Here is a 22,794-nt window from a genome sequence, read left to right as displayed (position 1 = left end):
GTCACTCAGTACCTGGGAGGCTGAGGCAAGAATATGCTGAGTTTTAGGGCAGTCTGAACTACATGACAACTCACAACTGTCTCTAACTCCAGTTACAGGGGATTCAATGCCCTCTTCTGACCTTAGTGAACCGTTGCATGCATGTGGTACACAGACAAACATGGCAAGCATGCAAGCAAAATACCCATACACATAAAACTGGCAAGGATACAACCTCTATAGCCAACAGTTAGATAGTGTGCTTTTTAAAAGCAAGCATGGAACCCAGTATCTTCATTCCTAAGCATTTATTCTAAGGAAATATAACCTATACATTACCATATGTTTCTGTCAGCTTTACTGATAATATCCAAAAACCCAAAGGACTCCAGTGTCTTTTAACAGATTAGAAGGTTGAAGGGCAGCATAGATACGATGCAATTCTATCCAGCATTATAAAGGAACAAACTTGATATACACAACAGCCAAATGAATATCCAGGGAATAAACCCAAAATGAGCCAAGCCTGAAAGCGTCAATACAGTAGAATCTGTTAATTAACATCCTTGGAATGGCAGAATTGTAGAAACGAGGCATGATGAATGGTTGCCAAAGGCTGAGCATGGTGAGAGAAGGAGATGGAAAAGGAGGTGAAGAAAGAGTAACACAAAAATATTTATGGTACTATAAATCTTGAAACCATGATTGTGGTAATAATCACATGAACACACAGCCATAGTACCACACAGAACTCAGTTCATATGAACACATGCAAATGAAACTGGAGAAGCCTCAGTCAGATGGACTGAATCAACACCCTCGTCACAGGACCATATTATAGTTTTATAAAATGTCCAGGAAAACTGGTGGAAATGTGACAGGATCTCTACAGAACCTGCAGTCTACAATTAACTCAGTATTTTAAAGGTAATTATCAACCATAGAACAAAATGCTAAGCAAGGGAAAAAAGTAACTACAGCAAATTCTTAGCACAGATATGCATTGTGCTAAATATGCACTAAAATTACACTGACTGTATTGGGAGGACATGAAAAATGTGCTTATAAATGAAGAAATGAATGGGAAAATGGAAAAATAGATTTATCTCCAAATGTTAAGTGGTGATGTCTAAAACCAAAATGATCACTACCATGCATTGTTCAAATATAGAGACACATACACAGCTTCCAAATCTACTGAAAGAGAAAAGAATTTCCTAAGGAGATAGGAGGCTTAGACTGGGAATTTAAAAAAGAAAAGGCAAAAAAAAATAAAAAAATTAAAAAAAAAATAAAAAAGAAAAGGCCAAGAGGCCTTCCTTATGAGAAGCCTTGCAAAAAAAATCGTTTTAGGTAGATGCATCACTATTTTTTTAAATAAAAGACTTTAAAGTTTTTCTATTCTATCTTCCTTAAAGTTCAAGAATGAAGAAAATTTTGCAGACACAAAATTATGCAATTAAAATATAATAGCTATCAACATTTTAGCTTGCCTCAAGTTACCGTCCTAAAGAAAGGTCTATGTCAGTTCTAAGGTATTATAACTTTATGGCGCATATCCCATCTCTAAGCATTCTGAATTCTGAATGCAAGATTACCTTATGAGTGATGCTAATATAGACAAATATGGATTTTTCACAGGAATTAGATTTTTTTCATGATCAGGCCCACTTCTATACTAAGCCACTAACAGAACACTTCAAATCTCAGGGAAGCTTTCTCTTACGACATACATTTTAAAAAAAGATGTAATAAAAGCCAGGTATGATAGGACACACTTGAAATCCCAGCACACAGGAGCAGAAACACATTCTGCTATGTCTTCACTACATGATCTCATTATTTTCTCTCTACTTCAAAAATAAATAATACTCAAATAAATTGTAATCACTTGATTAAAATTGTGATTTTTAATAATCCCTTTAGCAGTACCATTTCCCAGTATGTAAATCAAAAGTATGCTAACTTATTTTTGCATGGAAAATGATAACAGCAAAATGGATTTTGAAAACTAATGGTTTAAATACAATAAAGCAAACCTGAAAGGATATGGATGCTAATAGTGGTTATCTGTGTACAGAGTGTCTAGAGTGAACTCTCATTCCCTTTGTTACCTAAAGCCATAATGGAAAATAGCTCTTGTATAATGAGTTGGCAAAATACTTTGATTGTTTGTTTATTTGTTTGTTTGCTTTGTTTTTGGTTTCTTGAAACAGCATTTCTCTGCAATCCTGGCTATCCTGGAACTCACTACGTGGACCAGATTGGCCTCAAACTCGAAATCACAGAGCTCCAACTGCTTCTGCCTCCCAAGTGCTGGAATTAAGGGTGTGTGAGACCATGCCCAGGCCAGCTGGTAATACACTTCAAAAGAAAATCTCCCCTAAAAGTCCGTGACAAAAACAACAGGAATAAGGCTTCAAAGTGAATGAAAGTTATAAATCTAAAGACAAGATGAACATGGTAAATACTACCTTTCTTAATAAACTCACTGGATACGTCACAAGAACTTTACAGAAGTAACTTGTACAAACACTTGTACTGTAATTTGCACTAACAGCACATTCACCATTATTTTCCAGAGTATTTTTTTAAATCTCAGATGAAACTGATACCACGTACTGCTGTAAGGCCTTCATTATTACAAATGTTGACGTCCGCACTGTACTCCAGTAATTTACTCATGCATTTCTTCTGTCTGAAAAGAAAAGAAGACAGTAATGGATAACTAAGACGGGAAACATACAAATCAACTGTAATACTACATACAACCAGTATTAGATTACAACAACCAGTATTAGATGATATGTCCAGCCACAACTTTACTATAGCTCCAATATGTAAGTGAATACTACTTAAATAAAAGAGAAAACTGTTTCTATGACCCAATTGACAGCTTAAAGGAAAACTACAATCCATTTTTCATTTCACTTGGACAAATTATCATCCAAACTTCTGAGGAATTTCTAGCCTTGACTAAATAAAAGAAATTATTAGAAATGTCTAGTTTTGGCTAACCAAATGGAGTAACAATCTTCATCTGAAATATAAGAAGATACACAATGGACAAGGAAAAATACTATACTGTTGTATCCCTACTTTCGTGATTGTAAAATGTTTAAAATACTAAAACAGATTGTAAGCAAAAAAACAGGCTGGATATATAACACGGTGGTGAAGCATTTGCTTAGCATGTTTGAAACCCTGGGTTTGATCCCCAGTAAGATGAAAAAACATCATCGGAGGATTGGCAAAACACATATATATGTACCCCTTTCTACCCACAGATCCGCTTGCCTCTGCCTCCCAAGTGCTGGGATTAAAGGCGTGCGCCACCACCGCCCGGCTCTACCCACAATTTTTAAAAATTATGTTATGTAGTAAATATATCTAACATACAATGTATCATCTTAACCATTTTTGTTTGATGAATTACTGATTCTTTGAGACAGGGTCTCAATACACAGCCCTGACTGGATGGCCTGGAATTCACTCTGTAGCCAGTCTGGTCTCCAACTCAGAGATCTGCTGCCTCTACCTCCTAAGTACTAAGACTAAAGGCATGCCCAGTTCATCTTAACCATTCTTAAGGGTACAGATCTATATGGTGTTTTAATTATCATAATGTCTTCTAAGATTGAAAACTATTCTGTTATCTGTATATACTAAACTTTTCTCATCCACTCATCAGTTGACAGGCACTTGGCTACTCCACATCTGACCATTATACACAATGTTGACATACATATAATGACAAAAATTTTTGGACTTTGTTTTCGATTGAGTATTTCTGGACATGAAAAGGCTAGATCACACAGCAACTCCCCTTTTGAATTTCGGAGGCTCTGTCACACTGTCCTTCACAGCAGCTTTACCTAATCTTACACCGCCACCTACATGGGCTCCAATTTCTCCACGGCCTGGCCAACGTCCTGTTTCACCATTTTATGGTGGAGCTGGTACGATGTTTTGCTTTATGGTGTGTTTTTTGACAGTCACCGTTTTATAATGGAGATGGTAACTCATTAGTTCTCCATTTTCCAACTACTGATGTAAGCATCTTCTCATGTACTCAATGAACTTTGTGTGGCCTTGAATATGTACCTATTCAAATAAGTCTTCTGTGCTTCTGAACTACCTACCCACTTCATTTTATAACTTAATCCAATCCTAGTTACTATCTAATATTTATCTTAAATTCACCTTTATTAATAATACCTGCTGAAGATTTCTGTGAGCCACACACTTTCTAAAGATTCATTTTCTACTGGTATCCCTCTGGCAATTTACTTAGGAGACAGACAGATAACTAACATATATTCAGCACTGAACTGAGGAGCTATGCTATAACCTGTGACATGAAGCTATTTATAATCTAATTGAATAAGTCATAATATAGTACATCATGTATGTATTATATGATGGATACAGTATTATCATATAGTACTATACCAAGCACAATCAATATACGGCATACAGAGTACATAACAGATTTACTCAACTAGTTCAACAACTTCTTCTGTCATGTTTAATCATGTTAGTGGTAACATAGCCAGTTATACAGAAAATCTTACTAAAACTTTATCAATTATTAAGAAACATTCAACCTGAGAGTAAATAGCTAGCACAGTAAAACCACTTTTTTGTTTTTTTTTTTGTTTTGTTTTTGTTTTTTTTTTTTTTTTTGATTTTTCGAGACAGGGTTTCTCTGTGGCTTTGGAGCCTGTCCTGGAACTAGCTCTGTAGACCAGGCTGGTCTCGAACTCACAGAGATCCGCCTGCCTCTGCCTCCCAAGTGCTGGGATTAAAGGCGTGCGCCACCACCGCCCGGCTCACTTTTTTGTTTTGACTTTTGCTCTTGAAACAAAGTTAAATATTATTTAAAAATCTGCGTTATACTCAAAGAAATGGAAAATAAAGCTATGAATAAATGTTCAAGTTTACATTTATTCTTACTTACAAATTTTGTCTAAAACATTGTTAATGAACATCTGAAAGTGCGACGGTGTCTTCTCTATATAACATTCCATATATAACATCTGCTGTGTGATGGTGTCTTCTCTATATAACATTCCATATATAACATCTGCTGTGTGACGGTGTCTTCTCTATATAACATTCCATATATAACATCTGCTGTGTGATGGTGTCTTCCATATATAACAAGGAAGCTACATCTAGGACCTATCAACAATATGACTGCCTAAATAAGACAATGTGCACGGGAAATTCCACAGTGTCACCCCAGATGAAGAGCTACAGGTGGTCAATGCCTGCTGAGAGAGAACCAGTCTCCCAAAGAGATGAGTTCCCACAAAGACCACAAGTGGTCAGCATTGAATAAACATGCATACATTAAAGCAAAATAAACTCAGTAAACCTACTGAGTTTGCTCACAAAACTTCGTTAGAGCCCAATCCAGGACTAGTTACTATTATATACATGTATGTATATATTACATATACATATATTCATACATACAACAATAATAATTAAGAGATCATGAATTTATTAAGGGAACAGGAGGAATTGGAGGGGAAAGAGAAGGGATGGGAATGATGAACATATAGTGTTCATGTACGAAATTCTCAAAATAATAAAATTGTTGTGGGATAATTTTTTTCACACACTATCAAGATGGGTACCTGCCAAAGCACCTTCTGATTGCTTTAATAAAGAGCTAAACAGCCAATATCTAGCAAGAGAGGATAGGAGGGACTTCCCAACAAAGATATGAACTCTGGGAAGAAATCAGAGGGGCGGAGATCCACCAGGGAGATGCAAAGGAAGTTGGATGTATACTATATTGAGGAGAGGTAACGAGCCATGTGACAAAGCACAGATTAACATAAATGGGTCAATTTGTTATGCGAGCTAGTTGAGAACAAGTCTAAGCTAAAGTCAAGCTTTCATAATTAATAAGTTTCTGTGCCATTATCTGGTAGCTGGTGTTCCAAAGAAAGTCCAACTACGGTTATTAAATTTAAAAAGTTCTGTCCCAAATGTACACTTATGACTATGTCCATCCAGATGGCACAAAGCAGACCATTGGCACAGCTTCCAAACAAGCCGTCAGGTGGAAATGGGCCAGGGAAACAGATCTGAGAAAGCATGTAAGGCAGGCTGGTTGAAGAAAAGTAACAACCTCTAATGTTCTCCCTTTCAAACACAAATCACAGAATGTACAGGGCAAGATGACAAAAATTTATTGTGCCTTTCTTATTTAATAACCACTATCACTACTTTCCAGTCTCTGTCAAAACAACCAAACAACGGAGCAGCTCTTTTGCTAAGATTTACAGCTAAAATACTGATGCAAGTTTGCTCTTTATGAACTCATAATTTACCCTCCAAATACTCTTAAAATCGTGTTTCAAACCTGACTAATCTGTAACCTACAGATAAATGATAATTTCAAAGTCTTTCCTTTTAATATTTCATATAATTGGGAGTAGGCTGGATCTCCTACATAAAGAAACGACAATTTTCCTGCGCATATACTTCAACAATTATAGGAAGCTTCTAGTGGTCTAAATGACACAGGGTGCTAAAACAGATTAATAGGACTCTTATTAGAAAGGAGATTTGGGCATGATGGCTCTCACCTACAATCCTGCCACTTAGGAGGCTGAAGCAAGAGAACTGCTGAAAAGTCAAGCCAGCCTGACTCTACAAAAAGACTTTGTGTTTAAATGGCAACACTAATGGCGACAGAAGAAATAGGAAGCAGGCCAACAGGCATATACTATCCATTTCACAGCAACAGTTGACAACGCAAAAGAAAGCAAAACAAACCAGCCAAAAAGACAAAATTCTTACATGATTTATACTTCAACATGGACAAATTTAACTGCAATTATAGTATAAAGCTATTTCTGAAAATATAAGTGCCTCCAGAAGAGCGTATGAATACTCAGTCATTTATCAGCCACTTAGTAAGCACTTCCATATTAAACAAGGCAGCCATTCAATAAGAAATAAAAGTTAAGATATTTACTGAATGTCACGGTATTCTTGGTAGACATAGAGAGTCTGCACCTTCTCATCTTGCTGATTGCTAAGTGAATTATGTATTATCTGCCCTACTTCTGAACCTTCAAAATGTTAACTTTTTCAATTACTATTGACAAGAATGATTAAAAGTACTTTGCATGTTCTACTTAAAAGGGCTTTATCTCAGAAGAACTATACGTAACAGTCTTGTGGAACACCAAGACCATCCTGTCTTTCAAGCCTGACACCTATTCCTTGATCCTCACACATTGTGTCTAAGAGAACTTTTTCATCCCTCCCATGCACCAAGCTATCCTTTCCTTTGTAGCTATTGAAAAATATTCTAAGATATATGACCATTCAAAAAAGATCTCTGTCATTATCCTTCCAATATAACTAATGTATCTAAAAGGTAATAAATAATTTATGACTTTGGATGTGACATATTACAATATATAGTTGTCTAATTGGTACTTTTGTTACCTATCAAAAAGATACACAATCAGAGGGTGCTAGAGAGATGACTCAGAGGTTAAGAGCAATGGCTACTCATCAAAAGGTTGTGAGTTCAATTCCCAGCAACCACATGATGGCTCACAGCCATCTATAATGATATCTGGTGCCTTTTTCTGGGCAGAACACTCTATACACAATAAATTAAAAAAAAAAAGTGGTGCATAGAAATAACGTGCAAGCAAAAAAAAAAAAAACCACACCCATATAAAAAGGTACACAATCAAATTGGCTCATTCATGACATGGGGCATGAATAGACTTTAGACCAAATAGTATACCTTTTCCTTATCTGACCTTGATATAACTATGGTTCACATCATCTTGGTTCAATATACATAAACTTATATAAAAAAACTTTGGCCTCAAGTTAATAATATGGACAATATCATCTCCATAGCCGTTTCACATATGTAGCTATGTCAACTGTATAAAATTCCTGTTCAGAAAATAAAAATATCTGTAAGATTAATTAAAACATACACAATAAAGCCAGGTGGTGGTGGCACACGCCTTTAATCCCAGCACTCAGGAGGCAGAGGCAGGCGGATCTCTGTGAGTTCGAGGCCAGCCTGGTCTACAAGAGCTAGTTCCAGGACAGGAACCAAAAGCTACGGAGAAACCCTGTCTCGAAAATCAAAAAAAAAAAAAAAAAAAAAAAAAAAAAAAAAAAAAAAAACACACTAGGAAGTATACTGACAGAGAAAATTTACAATGTCTGAAAAAGACTTATAAATCTAAACTCATCAAGCAAGGATTGCTGGGGAACAATCTTTTTATACACTATGTGTTGTAATAAGAGCGGCGGGGCTGCGTCCCCGGCACCCGGCTGCCCGCATGGCTTTACCCAAAATAATTACACGGAAACTGTATTCTTTTAAACACTGCTTGGCCCATTAGCTCCAGCCTTTTATTGGCTAGCTCTTACATATTGATCTAACCCATTTCTAATATTCTGTGTAGCACCATGAGCTAGCTTACCAGGAAAGATCTTAACCTGCGTCTGTCTGGAGCGAGAGAATCATGGCGACTCACTGACTCAGCTTCTTTCTCCCAGCATTCTGTTCTGTTTACTCCACCCACCTAAGGGTTGGCCTATCAAATGGGCCAGGGCAGTTTTCTTTATTAATTAACCAATGAAAGCAACAGATTAGAAAGAAATCACTCCCACATCAACTATGAATATGTATTACTCACATTTGTTAATAAAAAGCTGACAGGTCAGTAGCTGGGCAGGAAGTTAGGTAGGAAAGCCAAATTGAGAATGATGGGAAAAAGAAGGGTGGAGTCAGAGGAGATGCCAGCCAGCTGCCGAGCAAGCAGGACATACATACAGAAAATGAGGTAACAAGTCATAAGCCACATGACAAAGCAAAAATAGAAATATGGATTAATTTAAGTGTAAGAGTTAGCTAGAAACAAGCCTAAGCTATCAGCCGAGTATTTGTAATTCATACTCAGTCCCTGAGTGGGTTATTTGTGACTTGGTAGTCAGGAAACATCCATTTACAAAGGCCTAGATCAAAAACTGCTTGTTTTCATTTTAAATTTTATTTCCATCATTTTAGTATCATTCTTTAATCCAACAGAATTATAATAAACAAATAAATACCAGTGTGTTCTAAATTGTTTTCTATTGCTGTGTTAAAATGTTGATCAGCTTTGGGATGAAAGGGTTTATTTGAATTACATGTCTCAGTAACAATCAATCACTGAGGGAAGTCCAAGAAGGAACTCAGGGCAGGAACTGAAACAGAGACTATGGAGGAATGTTTCTTCTTCTTCTTCTTCTTTTTTTTTTTTTTATTAAAAATTTCCACCTCCTCCCTCCTCACATTTCTATCCCCCTTCCCCCACTCCCATCCAAAGAGCAGTCCAGGTTCCCTGCCCTGTGGGAAGTCTAAGGTTGGAAGAGTGCTTCTTATACAACCCAGGATCACCTGCCCAGCACTACCCATGGTGGGGTGGATCCTCCTGCAGTCATCATTAATCAAAAAAATGTCACACAAACTTGCCTACAGGCCAATCTGTTTGAAGCATTTTCTCAATTGAAGTTCTCTTCTTTCCAAATGACTCTAGCTGTCAAGTTGACAAGGAACTAACCAGCACATGGGATAAAGGCAAAGAGACATAACACCTACTGAACTACATGGCAGAAAAAGACAAGAAAACACATGCATAGTAGGGCTTAAAATAGCACACAATTGCAATGATATTAGCCAGTAATGATCAGAACATTATCAGGAAGAGGCCAACAAGGTGCATCTTTAAGATTTCACATTTTGGAAATACTAGTAGTGTGTTAGTTCTCACAGCTATGATGGTTAATTCCAACTGTCAACTTGAAGGCGTCTAAAGTCAGCTGAGAAGCTGCTAGGCATGCTTTCAGGGATTATCTTGATTCATTAATTGTGGTGGAAGCCCTGCACCATCTGCGACTGAAATCCTGCCTCCATGCCTATGGATGTGAGGTGAATAGATCCTTCCAGCTGCCACCACCCTGACTTCCATACCATGATAAACTAAAACCCCAAGCTGCTGGGAGCAAAACAAACCCTTTCTCCCTTAAAGTGCTTTTGCCCAAGCACTTTATTAGGGCAACAAGAAAAGCAACTAAGACAACAGCTAAATGAGAAACAGGTGGGGACAGAACTCAGCGGCTGGACAATCTTCAGCAGTGTCAGCAAGTAAATAAATAAAATGAAGACTAGCTTTATTATTGAAAACTACCCTTCACAAAAAGATTACTCTTAAACAATTCATTCTCCAAGAACTATAAACTGCATAATATATTAATAATTTATTTCCACTAATAAAAATAAATAGTTTTACAAATAAGCCAAGGAGAATGGAAAGATTAACAGGGAAAGAGACAAGAAAAACACCAAACAGACTGTCCATATAGCCAAGTAATAATAAATTTCCATTTACGAGATAAAAACTATCAGAGGAAAATTCAATAAATTATTAAATTTCAAAGAGAAAAGGTAAATCTAGAAATAAGGCTTGGCGGTGGTGGTGCACGCCTTTAAACCCAGCAATATAGGGAGGCAGAAACAGGCGGATCCCTGTGCATTCAAGGCCAGTCTGGTCTACAAGAGCTAGTTGCAGGACAGACTCCAAAGCTACAGAGAAACACTGTCTTGAAAAACCAAAAAAGACAGACAGACAGACAGACAGACAGACAGACAGACAGACAGACAGACAGGAAGAAGGAACCAATAGTTATAATCATTTTTGAATTTTCTTCAAGACAAATGCAGGGAAGAAGAAAATCAAAAGCGAGTTCCTTCTATTTTCATTAGGAGTGATGGTGCACCATTAGAAACAGGAAGCTTACCCATTTCTAGCAGCCAGATGGAGGGGTGTACAGCCTGAAATATCTTGATAGTTAGGATTTGCTCCTTTCTTTAACAGAAGAACCAGGCATTCCACGGATCCACAGCTAAAACAATATTAAAAGACAGTTCAGATACATTCAACAAACAGCAGTTCTAGACAAAATTTATAAACAAAATCAAACACATTTTTAAGGTCCCAATTCACTCATAACAAATATTATCCTCTACCTTCAAGATGTTACATTCTACTGTGAGTAAAAGTTCAAATAAAGAAAACAAACCATTAGTTCTGAAAGAAACTATACAATAATCTTGACTTTCTGGGAGCTAGTTAATCATGAACAATTAGTTTCAAGGCTGCCACCTAAATCCTGAAAGGTTAGTCAGCACCAGGTCGTGGATAAAAACAATACTCCCATCCCGGTAAGAAGAACAAAACTGCCGAGTCCACAGGCATCCACCACGCCCTTTTATCCCTTACAATGGTAAGGCAAAGGAAATGTTGGTGAATGCACTCTACACACATCTAGATAATCCCTATGCCTCACCTAAAATAAGTTATGATCACACAAACATGCGACATGAATTCCACATCACAGCTAACAATTTACAGAGCGAATACACAGCACGCCAAGAGCTAAAGAAGACAAAGCACCCTTTGCTGCCAGCTGCTGTTAGGACAGATTCAAGGCTAACATCCCGTTCTAGACCAGAGTTAGTGACAAATATCGCAGGCTTACTTTGCTGCAATGTGGAGCAAGCTTCTCTTCACACGTCCAAACGCATAATTGACATCAAATTTTGAATTTGACAGGAGTTCAGAAACGGACCTATATCCCCCAGAAATGATAAAAAGAGGAGCTGGTATGTAAATAATAAAAACATTTTAAAACATATTAAAACGAGTTAAGAGCTCTTTGCCAACAGTTGTTAATTCCAACAGTTCTCTAGGCACAGAATGGGAGTTAACACGACAAAGGAAAAGCCTGAGAGCACCAACCAAAAACAGTTGCACACTTACCTGTGCTGATCAGCCATAACCATTGGCATTAATGTGTAAACAGCAGTTTCATTATCTGAGTAAAAAATAAACAGAAAAAGAATTAAAGCTATCTCTTACTTTTGCAACAAATGACACAAATGATTACAGTTTTCCAGCTGCATGTAAACAGCAAAGATCGGAGAAAGCAAGACCAGTGGAGAAGCAAACTACAGATTTCATGCCACAGAATTCCCCTCTCTCTTGTGCCTGTGCCTTCCACACTGTCCAAGAAAAACTTAGCTTGCCCACATTCTAAAGAGTAAATCGCTGAGCTCTTAAGGTCCAAATGAGGAGCAGAAGGAGGGGGAACATGAGCAAGGAAATCAGGACCACGAGGGGTGCACCCACCCACTGTGACAGTGGAACTGATCTATTGGGAGCTCATCAAGGCCAGCTGGACTGGGACTGAATAAGCATGGGTTGAAACTGGACTCGCTGAACAAGGCGGACAATGAAGGCTGATGAGAAGCCAAGGACAATGGCACTAGGTTTCGATCCTAATACATGAACTGGCTTTGTGGGAGCGTAGCCTGTTTGGATGCTCACCTTCCTGGACCTAGATAGAAGTGGGAGGACCTTGGTCTTCATGTAGAGCAGGGAATTTGGACTGCTCTTCAGTATCGAGAGGGAGGGGGAGTGGACTAGGGGGAGGAGAAGTGGAGTGGGGATAGGGGGAGGGGAGCGGGGGGAGGGGGCAATATGTGGGAGGAGGGGGAGGGGAGCAGTTGGAAATTTTAAGTAAAAAAGAATAAAAAAAAAAAAAAAAAAAAGAGTAAATCGGAGATCTAGTATCTCCTGTAACCTGAGCAAGTGACATTTTATTTCCAATGAGTTTTTTTCAACACGTTTTACTGTAAGTAGGCATAGTCTGGGAAAATTTTAAGAAATTTAGGACATTTTAGCACTCCAATTTTAAATACTAGGGTATTAAAAGATATATATGTGCTAAAAATAATTTTTAAATGTTAAATGTATGGCAGATACGGTGTCTCTACCCATCATCACAGTATACAGCGAGCTCCAGGCCAGCCTGGGCTACAGAGTGAAACCTTTTCTCTCAAAAAACAAAACAAAAGCCAAAAGAGGGGGAAAGAAGATTTGAAGAGACAGGAGTAGGGGGGACAAAAGAACAGAGGGGTGAAAATAAAAGGAGGGATGCTGGGAAAGACTCGCTTAAGCAGGAGAAAGGGCAGGGAGATGGGGGAGAGGGGAGAGGAGGAGGGCCAACCAAAACCAAATATGTGTAAAAATGAAAAAAAACTAAGGTAAAACCCGAACAAAGTGGAAAGGCGGCTCAGGGTTAAACAACAGTGGTCGCTCTGGATAGAAGCAGAGTTCGGATCCTGGTACCCACACCAGACAGCTCACAGCTACCTCTAATTAGCTCCAAGTGATCTGACCTCTGCTTCTGTCCCTCAAGGCCACTCGAACACACTTATGCACACAATCACACACTGTCACAGATGCACAAAAATAAACAAAAACTTTACTAAGGAAGAAACCTTAAATATATATTTATTGCAAGTTGAGCAGTGGTGGCACACACTTAATCCCAGCACTTGAGAGGCAGAGGCTGGCGGAGCTGTCAGTTCGAGGCCAGCCTGGTTTATAGAGGGAGTTACAGGACAGCCAGGGCTACACAGAGAAACACTGTCTCAAAAAAAATATTTTTTTCAAAGAGAGTGTGTGTGTATATATACATGTGTATGTGTGTATGTGTGGGTGTGCTTATTGCTTTATATACTTAAGACATTCATATCTTTATAGCAAAAATGGGACTCAAAAGTTAAAAATCAGCATCTACGGGGCAGGGAAGATGACTCAGTAGGCAAAAGCAGCAGCTGTACAAGCATGAGTTTCTGAGTTCTGAGCCCCAACACCCACATAAAATAAAAGTGTGCCTGGAACCCTCAGCACTGTCAAACATACAGAGTTGCTGGGGCTTGTTGTCCAGTCTTGTCTCCACATCCAATGGGAGGCTCTATCTCACAGAAATAAGGTGGAACACAAGAGGAAGGCAGCCACTATCCTCCTCTGGACTCTGTGAACATGTCATACACATATATACATGCACCACACACACAGTCAGTTTCTGACATGCTATACTACATTTATGTTAGTTTTCAGTTAGTGTTTTGAGCTTATTTTTATACATTACTAATGGTATCGTATTAGAGATTTTACTTAGTCTTTAAAATACTGAGGCTTATACCAAAATATCTTCCAAAAATTACAATGGAAAGAGAATAAATTTATAATAACCCAGCAACTACCACTTTAATGGATTGATAACATGTGGTATCATTAGAAATAACTGCTACGATCCAGAGGAGGGCATATTCCCCAAAATGGGCAACCTCAATCTGATCCCGAGAAGACATCTAACAAATCCAAGTGTTGCCACAAATGCATGACCAGTCCTCCTTAAAACTATGAAAAGAAGCCATAAAGAATGATCGAGCTGGGGAAGACTAAAGAATCCTAATAAATGTGGTGTAGTATCCTGGAGTACATGCTAAAACAGAGGACAATGGAGGGCAAGCTAACATTCTAGGGTAGAGTTCATACTAGTATTATGAAAATTGTAATTTCTTAGATTTGACAACTGTACTATAGTAGCCCAAGATGTTGATAGAAAAACTGGACTTTCTGTAAGCCTAATACAGCCAAAAATGATTTTTGTTTATGATACTTTTTTTTCTTATTGTGATTAAAAACAAACATGCAACATTACTCATTTTCAAGCATGGTTGTAACCACAGATTTTAAACTTTTTCTAGAAGTTTCTAGAGACATTAAGTCTTTTTGTCTGTTGAGACAGGGTTTCTCTACATAGCCCTGGCTGTCCTGGAACTCTCTATGTACAGCAGGCTAGCCCAAAACTCAAGAGATCTTCCAGTCTCAGCCTCCCAAGTGCTGGGACAAAAGGAATGCACCCACCCTGAGACATTAGATCTTGAGAGATGAACCAAACATGATGTCCTATGACTACTGGCTTCAACAAACCAACCTGAGCTGAGTGATGGCAGCGGTAGACTGCTTACACAGTGCAAGAAAGACCCTGTGAGCACTAGCACACATCTGTGAAAGGGAGAAAGAATAAGCATGCACGGGCTCTCTGAGAACAATTAAAAATAAATAGAAAGACTGCTTAACTCTATTGATGCTAATAATGGCATTTCGACTGTGTTTTAAAATTATGTATTTAGAAATATAGGACTGAATCATATGTATTTAGAATATAGGACTGAATCATATATAGGGAATGTAGAAATTTACTACTATTACATTATTTTACTATTTGTGAGTATATACATGAAAACAAATTATTCATCAACATTCACAAGTTCAATATGCAGATATAATTCTCTCACTGTAAAAATAATACTTTAGTAGCCAAAACATATTCTGTCTTTGGGGGGTGTGGATGAGACTGGGTCCCAACAGACTGGCCTTGAACTCTATGTAGCCACAGCTGGCCTCCTGCCTTCACCAAAGGCAGCACTTTGAACACCACATACAGGAGATGTTTTTTATCATGCTCTCTTATAAAGCAGACATTACGATCCCTCGTTTACCCCTAAAATCCAGCCATGCAATGTTGGCATTTAAGTGACTGATTCCAGAGCTCCAAAAGTATGTATTCCATAAGAGTCAGTGTTCTGGCTACACAATACCCAGAAGGTCTACAATACAATTCCATTCTTGCCGGGCGGTGGTGGCGCACGCCTTTAATCCCAGCACTTGGGAGGCAGAGGCAGGCGGATCTCTGTGAGTTCGAGACCAGCCTGGTCTACAAGAGCTAGTTCCAGGACAGGCTCCAAAACCACAGAGAAACCCTGTCTCGAAAAACCAATTCCATTCTTAATATATGCACTATATTTGAGTTATTTTATTCATTTCTTTAAAATGCAGATTGAGTCTCAGTAAACTATTCTCACTAATTTCCAGCCAATCATCATCAGAAGCTGAAAATAAGTCTCCACTGACATCATGGCATTCTTTCTACAGTATACAGTCTGTGCTTCTAAACCACAACAATTCCAATCAAGTAACTTTGTAATAGTCATAAACAGGCAATACCTGTATTTGTGAATCTCAATGTTTTAATCATGAAAATACAAGCCTGGCATGGTGGCACATACCTGTAATTTCAGCATTTGGGAAGCTGAGTCAAGAGGATTGCCTTGAATTTGAAGCCGACCTTTGAGTACCAGACTTGTCAAGGCTTACACACTAACTCTAGCAGTGTGGCAGTTTCTCAAGAAAACAAAATAAAATACACAACTTAAGTGCATCAAATTTCATATGATATCATATTTCATATGATATTCATAAATTTTTATTTATATTAAAATTTAGGTGCAGATCTTATATTTTAAGTCATATCCAACCTTAAAAAGATACAGACCATAGCCAGGCGTGATAGCTCACTCTTTTAATCCCATTCAGCCTTGAGGAGGCAGAAGCAGGTAGATCTCTGTTGAGTTTAATATAAATAAAATCTTAATATAATTAATGCAAACCTTCCAATGCTCACTAATAAGCTGAGGACTGAGATCCTTTCACAGCTCTTGCTTTGGTCAGAAGTCACAACGGGACTTCATTTGCGTGCTCCAGCAATGATCATAAAAAGGAAAGCAGTGTCGTTTTAAAGCTAGCAGTTCTCCTGACCATGGTTCAAATATATAGCTAAAATGCATTCAAAGTCTATTTTATTGAACAAACTACCTTCACTGTAAAGCTGTGTAATCTAGTGCTCTCCACAGAGCGCAATATACCTGAGCCTTCCAAAGTTCACTGTGCAGCCACATCGCTGACATAATTCTTTGCCTTCCCTCTTTTCCTCTCAGAAAACTTTGTGAGTCCTACATGGGATGACAACAATGTGCTCTCCATCACTTAGTAGTAATGTCAGGTACCTCTCAGTATCCAAGTCAGTAAACCAAGTTTCTATATATTAGTGCTGTGCAGCAAAGTTAATTTTAGCGTGAAAGCTGGTTAGAAAAATCCGACTTTAACAACTTGTTCTAATTATAATTAGACACTTATGGACTGCTAAATTCTAACGTGAAAATAATGATTATTTCTTAAATTAAGAAAGATTTTAGCGCTTCTGTTCAGCTTTTTATTACCTGTGTGTTTGTGTGTGCACGCACATACATTTGTGTTCCAAAGCACACCACTGATTCATCTCACCCATCCCTGATTGGCCTTAAAAGGCAACCACAATTGGTATATTTAGAATGGCCGGGGTCCACAGAAAGCAGGGTTTACAAGGGCTCACAGAGACTGAGCCACAAACATGGACCCTGTATGGGTCTGAACTAGGTCCTCCTCATATACCTTATTATTGTACAGCTTGGTGTTCTTGTGGGACTCACAGCAGTGGGGGTGAGGCTGTCTCTAACTCTTTTGCCTATGCTTGCGACCCTTCTCCTGCTACTGGGTCACCCACCTTTAATATTAGGGTTTGTGCAGTCTTACTGTATCTCATTAGGTCATGTTCAGTGGATAGCCCTGAGTCAAGGCCTGCTCTCTCTCTCTCTTTTTTTTTTTTTTTTTTTTTTTGGTTGTTTTGTTTTGTTTTTTGAAGGGAAACAGAGGAGAAAAAAAATCTAGGAGGGGAGGTGAGGGAAGGTCTGAGAAGAATGGAGGGAGGTAAAACTACAGTCACGATGTAATGTATGAAACAAGAATAAAAGTTATTTTTAAAAAATAATAGCCACAAATAATATAAAATATCTTGGGTTAATGCTAACCAAGCAAGTGAAAGATCTGCATGATAAAAGCTTCAAGGCTTTGAAGAAAGAAATTGCAGAAGATATAAGAATACGGAAAGACCTCCCACGCTCATGGATCAGTAGGATTAACAGCAAAATGGCCATCCTACCAAAAGCAATCTACAGATTCAACACAATTACCATCAAAATTCCAACACCATTCTTTATAGATTAAGAAAGAACAATACTCAACTTCATATGGAAAAACAAAAAACCAAGGATAGCTAAAACAATCCTGTACAATAAAAGAACTCTGGAGGTATCACCATCCCTGAGTTCAAGCTGTACTACAGTGCTATAGTAATAAAAACTGCATAACATTGGCATAAAAAGACTGGTTGATCAATGGAATCAAATCGAAGACACAGACATAAGTCCACACACCTATGGACACCTGATTTTTGACAAAGAAACCAGAAATAAAATATGGAAAAAATAAAGCATCTTCAACAAATGGTGCTGATCTAACTAGATGTCAGCATGCAGAAGAGCATAAATATATCCATTAACTATCATCCTACATAAAACTCAAGTCCAAATGGATAGAAGACCTCAACATAAATCCAGATGCACTAAAACTGATAGAAGAGAAAGTGGGGAATAGCCTTGAACTCATTGGCACAGGAGACAACTTGCTAGACAGAATACCAATAGCACAGGCACTAAGATCAACAATCAAAAAATTGAACTTCATGAAAATTAAAAGTTCTGTAAGGCAAAGGATACCATCAACAGAACAAAACAGCAGTCTACAGAATGGAAAAAGATTTTTACCAACCCCAAACAAAAAGCTAATATCCGAAATATATAAAGCACTCAAGAAACTAAACATCAAAAAAAAAACAACAACTTTAAAATGGCATACAGATCTAAACAGAGAATTCTCAACAGAGGAATCTCAAATGGCAGAGGAGCGTTTGAAGAAATGTTCAACATCCTTAGTCATCACAGAAATGTAAATCAAAACAACTCTGAGATTCCACCTGTCAGAATGGCTAAAATCAAAAACACAAGTGACAGTTCATGCTTGAGAGGATGTGGAGCAAGAGGAACACTCCTCCATTGCTCATGGTAGTGCAAACTTGTACAACCACTTTGAAAATGAGCATGTGGTTTCTCAGAAAATTGAGAATCGATCTACCTCAAGCCAGCTATACCACTCCTGGGCATGTACCCAAAGGATGCTCAAGAATACTTGCTCTACGCTCATAGCAGCTTTATTCGTAATAACCAGAAGCTGCAAACAACCCAAATGTACCTCAACTGAACAATGTGACACATTTACACAATGGAGTATTACTCAGCTGCTAGTAACAATGGCACCATGAAATTTGCCAGTGAATGGATGGAACACAGAAAAATAATCCTGGACAAGGTAATCCAGACCCAGAAGGACAAACATGGCATATACTCACTTGTAAATGGGTATTAGCTGTAAAGGACAATCATGCTACAATCCACAGACCCATGGAGGGTACAAGGGGGACATATGGATCTCCCTGGGAAAGGGAGACAGAAGAGATATTGAAGGTGGAGGGGGTTTGGGAGGGGGACAAGAACTTGAGGGATCAGGTAGAGAGGGAACAGAGGGAGCGAGTACTAGGAGAGACAACTGGAATTGGTGGGGCATATCGGGGACAATGGAAACTACAGAATGTTTGAAGGTAACCGCTGCTAATGAAGAATATCCTAGCAATGAGAGACATGAAGCCTGAACTGGCCATCTCCTGTGACCAGGCAAGACTACCAGCGGAGGGACTAGGACACCCACCCTGCCATACAACCTTCAACCTACAATTTATCTTGCCTACAAGATGTGCTGGGGTAAAGGTGATGCAGAAATTATGGGCGTGGCCAATGACTGGTTCAGCTGGAGACCCATGCCACAAGAGGGAACCCATGCTTGTCACTGCCAGTAGGGCCAGGTCCCAGAGGCTGAGTGGCCCAGAGACCTAGGATAGAACCAATAATACTAGAGGGAAAAGAAGTCAATGTAATGATGCCTAATGATATTTTCCTATACTCATAGACTGGTGCCTCACCCACTTATCAAACAACTGATAGAATCAGGTGCAGAGACCCACAGCCAAACATTAGGCAAAACTCAGGGAAAGGAGGAGGAAGGATTCTAGGAGCCAGAAGGGTAAAGGACATCAAAAGAAAACCCACAGACTAAATTAACCTGAGAACATAGGGGTTCACAGAGACTGAGCCAATAACCAGGGAGCCTGCATGGGACTGACCTAGGCCCTCCACGTATATGTTCAGTTGTGTAGCTTGTTCGTCTTGTGGGACCCTAACAGTGGGAACAGGTGCTGTCTCTGGGACCCTTTTCCTCATACTGGATTGCCCAGGCCAGCCTTAATAGGAGGGGAGGTGCCTAGTCCTACTGAAACTTGATATGCCATGTTTGGTTGATATCCATAGGAGGCCTGCCCTTTCCTGAACAGAAATCTAGGAGGAGTGGATGGGAGCTGGGATGGTGGGGAGAAACAAAGAGAAGGGAGAGGGGAAACTGCAGTTGGGATGTAAATAATAACAATTATTATTATAAATATTTTCTCAATTAAAAAAGTAGAATGCCCTAGATATGATCTACCTGAAGGGCCAAACTAAGAGAGTTCAAAGACTCATTCAAGACTGAAAGACAAATATAAAGGAACAAAATGAACAATTTCATTGTAATCAAATGAAGATATGTAATCAGAGAAGATGTAAGCAATAGGCCAGTCTTACAAGGGGAAACACTTTATTTTTAATTGTAATATTCAAGTTTCCCAGCATTCAGACTCCTGACTAGAAGTTCTCAAAGAATAGGTTAAGAAATGAATAATTAAAGTCTTTAAAATGTTGATTATATAATTAAATTCTGCTCATCTTCTGGAATAAACCCTATGGAAGCAGAAGACTAAGTGTTAAATACAAAGCTGTTCCTCATATAGTCAGCAAAAAAAAATGCAAGTTTTATTTCATACATCTACCAAATTCTGCCGAATTCAATAAACATATTTATGGGCACACATCTGTGATGCTTTCTAAATGCAAAACAAAATACTGTATGCAATATGTAAAGAAAAAGCTAACATTATTATTACTGAGAGTGGAGTGGCAGATTTTTCTTTATTTTTGTTATCAAACTTTTCTACAATGAAAATATAAAATGAATGAAATCTATGCCCTGGCAATGCTGAAGCATGCATGGGCAGCCCGTATATGACGGTTTTGTTGAACTTGTCCATATTGGGTTTCATGGTCTAAGTTGATGAGGACGAGGACTACTGACCAGGTCTCTTCCTCAAGAGGGCACCAGATCTAATTACAGAGGGTTGTGAGCCACCACGCAGTTGCTGGGAATAGAACTCAGGTCCTTTGGAAGAGCAGGCAGTGCTCTTAATCACTGAGCCATCTCTCCAGCTCCAATGAAAATATACTAATTTTTAAAACCAGAAAATATTATCAGAGCCTTCTGTACCATATTTACGCAAAATACTGGATGCAAGTTAGCAATACAAATAGCAATGTCAATAAACAGCACACACAGCCTTCTTTAGCGGTCATCAACTGGATGACATCAGAAAATAAGGGAGGACAGCCCTCAGTGAAGATTCACAGGTGGACGTAGAATAAAAGTGGAGGCTGAAGTTTACTTCCTAAAATTAGGACTAGTCTAAATCAATGCTTCATTCTAGCAAAGTAACAAATACAAAATTACTTTTGAGAAAGAGTTGCCAGGAACTTTCTCTACTCAGAATCACAGAGAATAAAACTTTTCAAGAAAATTATCCTCAAATTCGCCAACTCCACATTTCTTTCACTCTCCGTAGCTAACTGAAACAAAGTTTTGGGGGAAATGGAATAAAACAAACTAAGCAGGGAACGGTAGGCGAATGCCTGGAATTCCCAATACTTGCAAGGCTGAGGCAGCAGGCTCCCAAATTTGCAGTCAGCCTGGGCTACGAACATCTCCCACTGCCCCTAAAACAGTCTGACTTCATAAGGCAGCAAAAAAATAAAAAAATAAAAATCCCCCACGACTCCACCCAACCCCAACTCTTTTATTGGGAGTTTTCCAAAGCTAAAGTCCGGAACAGTTCTTTTTATTCCTCTGTTGAATTCACCCCAGTTCTCACCCAGCCCACTCAACACGTACGTCTCCATGACTAAAAGATGAACCGATGGAATGCCTACTAAACCAACAGTGCTTCGGAAATACCTGGCTGGTGTCTGACAGCCTTGGTCTACTGCCAAAACAAGAGCGACGCCCCGTATTTAAATAAAAAAAAAAAAAAATTACTAGCCGGCCTATCTCATCTGCAGCTTAAGAAAACCCGGGCGCGTCCCCAGCCGCGCCCGCCGCAGGCGCGCCACCGCACCCCTTCCCGGCGCGGGTGGAGTGGGACCCAACTCCAGCAAGCCGCCGCGCACCGCCCACGCCCCCGCGCGCCCGCGGTCGACCACCGCCGCCCGCCCCGCAAAGTGCAGAGCGCGTCCTCGGGGCGCCTCACCCTCCGGCAGCTCCACGGTGCGCGCGCGCCGCAGCGAGCGCGTCAGTCGGTTGAGCTGCTCCATCGCTCTCTCCATCCTCAGCGCGGCCTCCGCGAAGCCCCCGCCGCGCCCGCGGCCTCCGCGCCCCGCGCCCTACATCCCGACCCTGGCCGGGCCCGTGGGCGAAGGCGCGAGCTCGCGGCGGCCGGCGCTCGGGAACGCTAGGGTGCTACGCCGAGTCGGTCCGCCGCACCGACGGCAGCCAGCTAGACTGCGTCGGGGGTGGGCAGCGGCCGCCGCCTCCGCTCGCTCGCGGCTTTCCTTCCGCGGCCCCGCTTCCCTCCTGGGCTCGCGCGGCCTTCTGGGAACTGTAGTTCCGGGCTGGCTGGCCACACACCCCGGTGGAGCCCCGCCCCTGAGGTCGCTGACCCGCGATCTGAAAGATCAGGCAAGTGCAGAACATAGAAAGACTTTCTGGGCTTTCTCAATCCGCTGTCGTTCTTCCCTGCAAAGTTGTACAAGAGCTTTCTCCCTCAGTTCTAACACACCCCAATAAAGCAGATTAGAGAAGTACCTTATTTGTTTCGCTTGCTGAGCACATTTCTGAGAACATAGACATGGCGCTATCCTATGCCTTGTTGTAGATCCCTGTTCTTAGC

The 22,794-nt window shown here is 39.7% G+C and overlaps 1 protein-coding gene across 4 annotated transcripts in view; it reads right to left on the bottom strand.

Moving 5' to 3' along the window:
• Hace1 (HECT domain and ankyrin repeat containing E3 ubiquitin protein ligase 1) overlaps positions 1 to 22,458 on the bottom strand; it is a 106,482-nt gene extending 84,024 nt beyond the window's left edge. For 3 of the 4 annotated variants that reach the window (XM_057761696.1, XM_057761697.1, XM_057761699.1), the window contains exons 1-5: positions 22,156 to 22,458; positions 11,847 to 11,901; positions 11,566 to 11,655; positions 10,825 to 10,929; positions 2,602 to 2,677 (exon numbers count right to left, since the gene is read on the bottom strand). In XM_057761696.1, coding sequence (XP_057617679.1) covers positions 2,602 to 2,677; positions 10,825 to 10,929; positions 11,566 to 11,655; positions 11,847 to 11,901; positions 22,156 to 22,231 — 402 coding nt within the window. In that variant the 5' untranslated portion in view covers positions 22,232 to 22,458. Of the gene's footprint in view, positions 1 to 2,601; positions 2,678 to 10,824; positions 10,930 to 11,565; positions 11,656 to 11,846; positions 11,902 to 22,155 lie in introns of those variants that run through there. The other variant, XM_057761700.1, reaches the window with a different exon arrangement.
• Positions 22,459 to 22,794: the final 336 nt, after the last annotated feature.

Source organism: Chionomys nivalis, chromosome 2 (genome assembly GCF_950005125.1).
Source record: "Chionomys nivalis chromosome 2, mChiNiv1.1, whole genome shotgun sequence".
NCBI lineage: Eukaryota > Metazoa > Chordata > Mammalia > Rodentia > Cricetidae > Chionomys > Chionomys nivalis.
The sequence above is the reverse complement of the archived record's forward strand: the minus strand, read 5'-3'. Positions and strand labels throughout refer to the sequence as shown.